Here is a 10,231-nt window from a genome sequence, read left to right as displayed (position 1 = left end):
AGCCCCCAAGGTCTGGAACAGCCTGCCGTTGGAGGTGGTTCAAGCACCTACATTAAACACCTTCAAGAACAAATTGGATGCTTCTCTTGCTGGGATCCTATGACCCCAGCTGACTTCCTGCCCTTTGGGCAGGGGGTGGGACTCAATGATTTTCCGAGGTCCCTTCCAGCCCTAATGTCTATGAAATCTATGAAATGTGAAATCTATGAAATCTGGCATATGGACCCAGCCCCGTGCACTAGACTGGACCCACTGTCCTGAGCCAGGCTCCACGTGCACTGGATTGGGCCCCATACTGCAACCATGCATGCAGACTTGGTTCAGCACATGGGCCATGTCTTCTGATCCACAAAGCTTGTTAATTTGTTAGTGGGCAAGAAGTGGCAGCATTAATTGCCACCTCTTCCCACTGCCATGTTTCCAGACCTCTGAGGAGCCCATAGGCCAGATATGACACAGCTCCGTGGGCTGGACAGTGAACACCTCTGATCTACATTGAGTTGTCAGTTTATATTGTGGGCAATATACAGAGTGCAGGGATCCTGAATCAGTATAGCACTGGAGCCCTACTGTTAAATACTTGTACTTGATGCTTAGACCATGTCAGAATCCAGCAGAGAAACCTTTTCACTCATCATTTCAACCCTGAAGAGGTCTCAATATAAAATGTTATATGAAAAATAGGTACATCAAAATGTACAAATGATTGTGCCCAAATTATATATTTGAGTGCAATATGTACAGAAATTTAAGGGAACCCACTTGCATTGAAGCTCATCCACTTTGTCTGAATTGTTTGCTTGTGTGTCTATGGGATGGTGAGCCTTTTGGGTCACCTGTAAAGTGCTACTTCACTGGGGTGGTGCATAAGGAATAAGCAAGGTTGAAAATCTCCGATGTATTTTTTTTTAATCTATTTTCCATTGATGTGAAACTCATTTTAATACAAGTTAGCAGAAACAAAGCAGAGAAACTATAGTTCTGTTGGGAGAAAAAACCCAAACCCTACATCTAAGATGCACATTACTTTTTGTAATGTAAGACACACACACACACACACACACAATTTTTAAAGAAGAATATGTGCATATTTCCCTAGGTACCGTCTTCTTGTGACCAGTAAGGATTTTTTGGGGGGAAGGGAGGCATAAGCATGTTTCTACTAAACTCATTTTCTTTTAAGTGGTACTAGAGATTTGATAGCATAAAGTGGCAAGTCCTTCAAGTGAATGAAGGCAATTGTTTTTAAAAATTCAAAAACGGGAGAATAAAGATGAAAGGCAAAAATTGATAATGTTCAAAGAAATTGAGTTTTAAAAGAACATATCAAAAATTAATTTAAACTGAGCCCATTTCTTATTTAGCATGAAAGTGCTATTTCTGGCAGCTTCTTCTTTTTTGCCTATGATGGCATTCAGCCTGCCTTTTGCCTTGCCTTTGTTTTTGGTTCAGTGAGCAGAAAATGTGCTACTTTGGTCAGTCCAGTTAGCACTCTCTTGTATTCCATGTTTTCAGGCAGCAGAGGCAAAATATTGGTTCTGATGGAATCAGTAAGACAGAACTCCCTTGTAGAGGTGCACCCACTGCACCGATATATCGGTCGCATATCGGATCAACATTGATAAAAGGGAAATTAACATTACCGGCCATCGGCTTTTTTTGACTGGTGTAGCTGATAATGTCACCGATAAATGCAACGTGCATATGTGCAGCCACAACATGCGCACGACCAGGAATATAGCCTGGCAGCTTGGAGAGCAGCGCCTTGCAGCTAAGTCTGCAGGGGGTAAAGGGTTTGAGGCAGAGAAGGGGTTTGGTGGGGCAGATTGGGGCCCTCATGGTGAGGGAGGGGCTGTGGCAGGGGCAGGGAGAAGTGCTGGTGCTGGTGCTGGTGCTGGTTGGTGCTGGTGCTGCCCAGCCAGGGTGGCGGATGCAACCCCAGGGCCAGGAGCGAGATGGAGCCGTGAGAAGCTCATCCAGGGACACAGAGGGTGGGGGGGGGGAAGGGGAGCGGCTCCCCACCCTCATGCACCCCCAAGAAAAGCGTGGGGGAGCATATGCCATCCCCCTCCCCAGATTTGTGTGAGGGGTGATGGCCAGCTGCCTGCTTTGGGCTTGGAGTCAGGGCCTGTGCTGGCCTCTTCGTGGCAGGCAGCTGGGCCAGAGCTGGGCGTGGGGCATGCCAGGAGCGGGGTAGGTGGCAGTGCTGGGAGGGGTGGCTATGGGGGGTGGGAGCTACAGGAAATTTTGGGGTGGCTATAGCCTCCCAAAGCCCCTGCACCCCTTGGACAAGCTGCCTGTGACTGCTTCCCTCTCCTAGTCCCAAGGTTGCATTTATCACCCTGGCTGGGCAGTGCCTGCTCCTGCCCTACTCCTTCACTTACTGTGGGGACCTCAATCTGCCCCTATCACCCCCCACCCAACTTACTGGCAAGATGCTGCTCCATGCTGCCTGGCTGCATTCCTGTAAATTGGCTATCGGATTGGCATCGGCTAATAGGGCTGACTAATAATCGGCTATCTGTATCGGCCAAGAAAATCTACTCTCATGGACTTCAGTAGATCTAGGATTTCACTGTAGAAGCTAGGTCCAAAATGAACGTAGAACGATAGAAAATTAGGGTTGGAAGGGACTTCAGGAGGACATCTAGTCCAACCCCCGCTCAAGGCAGGCCCATCACCAACTAGATCATTCAGGTCAGTGCTTTGTTGAGCATTAATCTCCAGGGATGGAGATTCCATCACCTCTCTAGGTAACCTGTTCCAGTGCTTCACCACCATCTAGTGAGAGAGTTTTTCCTAATATCCAACCTAAACTTCCCTTGCTGCAGCTTGAGACCATTGCTCCTTGTTCTGTCATCTGCCCCCCACTAAGACCAGTCCAACTCCATCCACTTTGCAACCACCCTACAGGTAGTTGAAGGCTGCTATCAAATCCCCCCTCAGTCTTCTGCATAATAAATACGCCCAGTTCCCTCAGCCTCTCCTCAGAAGTCATGTCCTCCAGCCCCCGCACTATTTTCATTGACCTCCACTGGATTCTCTCCAAATTGTCTGCATCCTTTCTGTTGTGGGGGGGCCCAAAACTGAACACAGTACTCAAGATGTGGTCTCATCAGTGCAGAGTAGAGGGGAATAATCACTTCCCTTGACCTACTCTTAACACACCTACTTATGCAGCCCAGGATGCCATTAGCCTTTTTGACAACAAGGGCATACTGTTAGCTCATATTCAGCTTATTGTTCACTGTATCCCCCAGGTCCTTTTCTGCAGAGCTGCTGCCCAGTCAGTTGGCTCCCAGCCTGTCCCGGTGCATGAGATTGCTCAGTCCTAAGTGCAAGACTTTGCACTTATCCTTGTTGAGCCTCATGAGATTCCTTTTGGCCCAGTCTTCCAACTTGTCTAGGTCACTCTGAATCCTAGTTCAACTCTTCAGTATATCTACTACTCTCCCCAGCTTGGTGTCATCTCTGAAACTGCTGAAGGTACACTCCATCCCATCTTCTAGATTGTTAACGAAGATACTGACCAAAACCAGCCTCTGGACCAGCCCCTGGGGCACTCCACTTGATACTGGCTGCCAAGTAAACATTGAGCCATTAATCACTTCCCGTTGAGCCAGACGGTCCAGCCAGTTTTCTGTCCACCTTACAGTCCATTCATTCAACCCATACTTCCTTAGCTTGCTTGCAAGGATGCTGTGGGAGACCCTATCAAAAGCCTTGCTGAAGTGAAGGTATACCACATCCACTGCTTTTCCCAGATCCATGGACTTAGGCACTTACAAATCCATCTAAATCCTGTTTCAAGAATCTGAGACCAAAACTGTGAGCTACAACCTTCACTATGCCTGTTAAGGCCCGCTTGCTCCACTGCATGCTTGGAGCTTCTCTAAAGCCATCTACGCTGGTTGTAAGGTTTGGGCATGGAGGCAATGGGGGCAAAAGAGCAGGGAACAAATAAAGCATGTCAGAAAATTTCTGTTCATGCACAGCTGAGACAACTTGCATTTTTTGTATGAAATCTGGTCAATTAAAGTTGTTTTGACAGTGGTTTTGGTGCTTCAGGCTTTTAATTCTTTTTTCTTTCAAAACGAAGGGCATGATTTGTAGAGGTGCCAAATGACCATCATTCTCACTGAAGTGAAAAGAATCCTCAAATGCAGAGATTCTCTGAAAATCTCTAGTGAAGTCTTTAACAAATATTGTAAGCCCATTTGAAGATACTGAGAATAATAAATATTTGGGTCCAAACATTGCTTTGTTACCTATTGTTCCTCAGGGATTTATTTTTAAGCTGAAAAATGACTTCTGAGTCTGTGGTGCCCCTGGGCTTTAATTTATCACTGGCAGAGAGAGGAACACAGAGCACAGAAGTCAGTGGCCAATTCAAGAAAAGACCATAAATTAATAAGGCTGTTTTCTTTGGTGGGGCGGGGGGCACTATATAACTAGTTAAAACATGCAAAGAGGAATGATGTAGCTCTACAATGTTTTATTCATTATAAACTGGAAAAATTCACTGCAGCCTGAAGCAACTTTTCTTTCTCATTTTTTTTTCTAGAGGTTTCAATGAATACCATCTCAAAGCTTCTTGGTAGGAGGGTTCAGCTTAAAGGGCTAATTGGAAAGCGAGCTGTGAAATGCCCCTATTGTGATTTTTATTTCATGAAGAATGGCTCAGATCTTCAGCGTCATATTTGGGCTCATGAAGGTAGCAACATAAACTTTAAACTCACATTATTTATCTTTGGTATTCCTTGCCTGTGTTATCTTAATGTACTAAATAAGACAGTGAAAGTGAATGACATTTCCAATCTGTTCACATTTGTCTAGTTCTCTGTACATGCTCCACTGCCTAAAAGAGAGTCTGAAAGTTTATGGCTGTGGCTTAACAAATTACTTTAATTTGAAGTTAAGGAAAGGTTAAATAAACCAGTGTGTTGGGTTCTCAGTCACACAGAACTGCATGTCATGTGATTCTCAGCCTCAGTAGACAGGTCAGGACTAACACAGAAATGAGTAAGTTTCTGATTCCCCTTGGTTTATGAATGAATTAATTTCTGTTAGTATAGAAAGCATTGTCTTTTAAAATAAGTGTGGGCAAGCTGCATGTAACTAAATTCATAATAAAGTCTTAACTAAACCCAGTCGTTTTCAGTTATTCATCATACTTACAACTCCCTTTGCACTTGTCCAGAAGTGCTTAAGATGGAAATTTATTAATCAAACAAATGATATCCAGTCACATTTGATCATAGTGATGACTTACCTGAGCAATTAAATTAGGTGGTGTGCATGCACAATGACTGGAGTGAAGGTAAAAGGTGGTGAAAAGCATAGAACAATTCTGATTTTTCTTTTTTTATCCAAAGTTGTGCAAGTCACTTATACAGATTTCCAAAATGTGCTGGCAACAAATTTTGGGAACGGAGCTGTCCCTACTGAAGTTTTACAGAACCCCAAGCTGGCTTTTTAAACTTTTTTTTTACCAAGTAGATGGAAGCCTTTCTGCTTCTTAGTGGTTTCAGTCAGTTTTGTTTCTCCCAACCATGCAGTTGGTCTAATAGAAGATATCACCCACAGGAATTCTTGCCTCTTGCATGTCGCAGTGATGGTCTAGGAAATAACATCACTTAAACACTTCAGTCAGTTAATATGTCATGTATCATTAATGTTTGTGACTTAAAATGTGTATTTTCCATCCTATACCAAATCTGCTGTAGATAAAAAAGCACAAGAATCTCAGTACAGTTGATTCCAAAGTACTAGGGCCATAAGCGTTTAGAGTAGCAAAAATGGACCCCTCCACTTTGCCTTTATTAAATTATATGTTTGGTCATTGTGTAGTCTCCCATTGGGAGCCTAGGTAACTCCAAAATTACCCTTTCAGGCAGCATGTCACCTAGGTAAGATTTTCTCTGGCCTTCTAGAAAATGGGATTACTGTCCAACTAAACAAGTGTATGAGGAGGGTGTGGGGGAGATCTGTCTTGAAACAATAAAGTCATCAGGGAGTCAGTCCTACATGTTCAGGTCTATATGCCTAAATCAGGGACCTGAATCTGGTAAATCTATTTAACTTTCTGAGTACTCAGTTCTTTTAGTTAGATAAATATGTATGGCAGAGGCTTAGCATCTTTGAAAATCCTGTCACTTGGTCAAAATCCTAATCATAGATTTAGATTCTAAATTGCAGAATCCAAATTTGAAAAAAAATATTGCCCCGTTTCCCTTGTAGTTCAAATAATTTAGCAGTTTTTCTCTCCTCTAATGTCACAGTTTAGACATTTCACCACCTCAGTCATATAATTTCTTTTTCTTCCCTGTTGCTAGGTATCAAGCCATTCAAATGTTCTCTTTGTGATTATGCCACTCGCAGCAAGAGTAATCTGAAAGCCCATATGAATCGCCACAGCACGGAGAAAACTCACCTATGTGACATGTGCGGGAAAAAGTTCAAATCAAAGGGCACTTTGAAGAGCCATAAACTCCTCCATACAGCTGATGGTGAGTGCATGTTTTATAACCCAAAGCTCACATGCTCGGATGCTAGCTGTTGTCTAAATGTTAATACAATTATGGTGATGATGATGCAGTTTTCCTGTCATTAGGGAGTATGCAGATTTTCTTTATTGATGAGAGAAAATGTTGAAATACGGAGCCACTGAAAACACTGTGTGCTTAACTTCCATAAATGGAAAGGCTGCTGACTACTAAAGATTTGATCTAAAATGCTGGTTTGGCTTTATCTCAGGCATACAGAACTCCATGCACAGAGCATGGGAGTCTGACAGATGGAAGGATTGCAGGATCCTCTTTTATGGGAGGGTAATGCAGTGACTGGTGTAAAAAATACAAAACATGAGAGAAATACTCTTCAAATACGAAATGTAACTAAGATTAAGTGTTTAAAGTGTAAAGTATGTACTCTTACTCACTGGAAAACATGGGTTGCAAAAATTAACTCCATAACAATCAAAACAATGTTTTAACATTTTTGTTACTTTTTTTTTTTAATTTCAAAAAATGAAACTTACTTTTTTGGTGTTTTTTGAAGTAGGCACAACGTGATTTAGTATCATTGCCTTGCCTTGCATTTTTGTAGGTTGCTCAGTGCTTATATGTTACAGTTGATTGAAGTATCATCAAATCTTATTCATTCCTTTCTTTATCAGGTTTGGAATATCACTTTTACTTTTTGAGTAATGAATTAGTATTAGCTTCTTAAACATCTGATATTCATGCTTAGCTCCCTTTCCATCTCCCTTTTTAGGTTTTCATTTCCAAGGTAAACCATACCTCTCACAATGGCAGAATTGTATTTCAGACACAAACAAATGTTCTTAAGGAATATACAATTCTTCTTAAATTAACTAGTGTAAGTAAATCATGAAATGACCATGTTTTCCTTTTAAAAACTGTGCTCTTAGGAGCCCCAGTGTATCTGAATTAATGGTAGAACTATTAGGAGACACACTTCATGAAATGGTGCAGCTCTACTTTGAATCAAGGCAGAGACTATATGCATCAAAAGAGACCCTTCTGAACAGTCATGTTAATTCATCAGTTTTTGTTCATGTTGGTGGCAGCGATCACTCATAGTTGAGGATAATCACTCTCACGAGTCAAGTTAAGGGTTGTAGATGTGTTCATTGATGGCTAAGGCTGATCCTAGAGCCGCAGAGTCTGGCAGGTGGCACAGGTGGTGGTTAAAGGGAGGGTCGAACCACAGATTTCTTGCTCTTGTTTCCTTTCTTTCTGTTTCTGTCATTTTTCTGCTTCCAGGGCAAGACTGTTTTCCTCAAAGTAAGATGTACCTTCTTTCACAAGACGTCACCATGTGGCTCTGTCCCAGGCTACTTTTTCCCAATTTGTGATGTCATTGCCTTACTTAACATTTGCCTTGAGGGTGTCCTTGAAGTGTTTTCTCTGGTCTACGTGTGTCCTTTGTCTTTGCCTGAGTTGGGAGTATGGCAGTTGGTTGGTAAACATACATCAGGCACGTGCACACAAATGCCCTGTCTTCTGCAGCTCATGTTGATTTTGTTCACATACTTCAGTCAAAAGGAAATTTCGAGGTGTGATTAACATAGAAGATTTTCTAGTTTTGAGAACGTGCACAGACCCTGTATAAGTGGTTATTAGATATGAGCAGATATTTTTTTGAGCCTTTCTTTTTTGGCCCTTGTGGTTTAATCTCACAATCTACCTTTGTATTTTCATTCTCAAAGTTTAGATGCAATTATTTTCATACATAAATAATAAAATGTGGATTTAAAAATCCTCTTTGTGTTTGCAAAGCAAATCGTTCGGTTCCAGCTCATTTACATGTACAAGTAAGTGATTGTTGTATCACTGGATTGTGACTATTTTGACAACTTAAAACTAATAGCATAGAATCATAGAAAGTTTTGGACTTTCAGTCCAATGACATGAAATCCTGATGAAACAGAATTAGACAGAATTGGAGAATCATGAGTCATGATTGGATTTAAATCATAGAAAGTTAGGGTTGAAAGGGACCTCAGCAGGTCATCTGGTCCAACCCCCTGCTCAAAGCAGGACCATCCCTAACTAGATCATTTCAGCCAAAGGGCATTTAATCATAAAGGGCATTTATAGACATGCTCTAGAAGTTGGGGGAGGGAGCACTTTAATTAAGAGCCTCTCCAAAGAGGCTTAATTGAGAGCCATGCTAATTAAAGCACCTGGAATGTCACATGTATCAGCATCCCCATGCTCAAACATGGTGGTGGGGCGCTTTGACTAAGGTTAATCGAACAAGCTTTATTTAAAATGCCCCCACCACCATTTTTCAGCTTTGGGACGCCGATACACATGATGTCGGAGAGTGCTAGAGCATGGTAATTGCCACTCTCCAGCAAACTCAATTAATCAAGTCTGCTCTAACTTACTGTAATTACAGCGCATTGAAGCATCCTTGCTGCATGTGTATATGTGCCCAACAGCTTTGGATGTATCTGGACTTGGATTTAAAAATGTGGTGTGAGAACTTTTTAACTAAGTCTAGGGTAGACTTCCATCTTCCCCTGGAGTAGGCTGCCTTGCTGCTTTGGCTGTTGCTCTGCTTCCCAGTGGTATGGATGGATCTAGGCCTTTTCTCTTTGTTACTTGCTTTTTCTTTTTCACTCTTAGAAGAATTTTAAGGGTGAAATTCTGTTTCTTCAGGATTTCATGTCATACATATGAAACCTCTCGGAAGTTTGGATCATGCCCTTCTTTAAACTTGTTGCCATAAATTCTACACATACTTTACACACTGGTGGCAAGTAGGATCAAATTTCTGTTAGCCAGGGGTGTATTGTATGATGGATAGCTTGAGGCAGTGCAGCCTCTTGAACAGTTCTCTTGTATGGTATCCATTCCCTTGGTAGCTGCAGTCCAAGTTCTTACTAACGCACTCTGGTGTTCTTCAGTTATTCCACAACTAAAGAAAATTAATTGGAAAAAAATGCTTCTGCTGTTTCCTAGTCTTGCTTTGTGGCTTATGACTTAAGGCATTTTTTGTTCAAATATCAGCTCTGCAGGGTCAGTTTAACTAGTGGAATATAAAGTGGTTTTCTATCTGCTTTTATTCCTCTCAGGAGTGACATGACAGAAAGCAGTTCAGTAGTCGAGGCTTATTACTGTTTATGATTAGAAATGTAGCAGAGAAGCTGATTTTCATTATTTTAATTAGATAGCAAAATTAGTCTGAAGGTTTCTCTTAGCTGTGTTTTATGGAAGCTGTCACTTTCAGTATAAAACATTTTCAGTTTTTATGAACAAATTCAGAATTTAAAGGAACCAGACCTGTTTTATGATCAACTGTAGCAAATCTACCTTATCCCTCTTTGACTTTGGGTCATTTTAACAAATGTTTCAAATAGCTTGAATAAATAAAGCATGGGCATCCTATCATAAGGGGGAAATCCCTGTATGCTTTTGAATATGTTGTATCATATGGAGGACAATGGTAATGGAGGAACAAAGAAAACAGAGAAAGTCACTTGCAGAAATGGAAGATGAGGAAAAAAACCCCAGAAACCCAGAGAGTAATGTGACACAGAGTGATAGAGATGTGAATGTTCCAGCCTAGTCCATTTTACCTTTTGCAAAGCCTCAAACAACAACCGGCTCAACCCCTGCCTCCCCACACACACTAGGCTGCTCTGGGTACGTGACAGCAGTGATTCTAGGGAGGAGCTATGCCAAAATTTGGGGTGGCT

At 41.9% G+C, this 10,231-nt stretch overlaps 1 protein-coding gene across 2 annotated transcripts in view; it reads left to right on the top strand.

The window, feature by feature from the left end:
* ZFAT (zinc finger and AT-hook domain containing) overlaps positions 1–10,231 on the top strand; it is a 137,919-nt gene that overhangs the window by 73,802 nt on the left and 53,886 nt on the right. For both annotated transcript variants that reach the window (XM_019553066.1, XM_019553059.1), the window contains exons 9-10: positions 4,565–4,714; positions 6,336–6,509. In XM_019553066.1, coding sequence (XP_019408611.1) covers positions 4,565–4,714; positions 6,336–6,509 — 324 coding nt within the window. The remainder of the gene's footprint in view (positions 1–4,564; positions 4,715–6,335; positions 6,510–10,231) is intronic.

Source organism: Crocodylus porosus, unplaced genomic scaffold (genome assembly GCF_001723895.1).
Source record: "Crocodylus porosus isolate Cpor-Errol unplaced genomic scaffold, CroPor_comp1, whole genome shotgun sequence".
NCBI classification, from domain to species: Eukaryota; Metazoa; Chordata; order Crocodylia; family Crocodylidae; genus Crocodylus; species Crocodylus porosus.
Note: the sequence above shows the minus strand (reverse complement) of the source record. Positions and strands in the feature narration are given on the sequence as shown.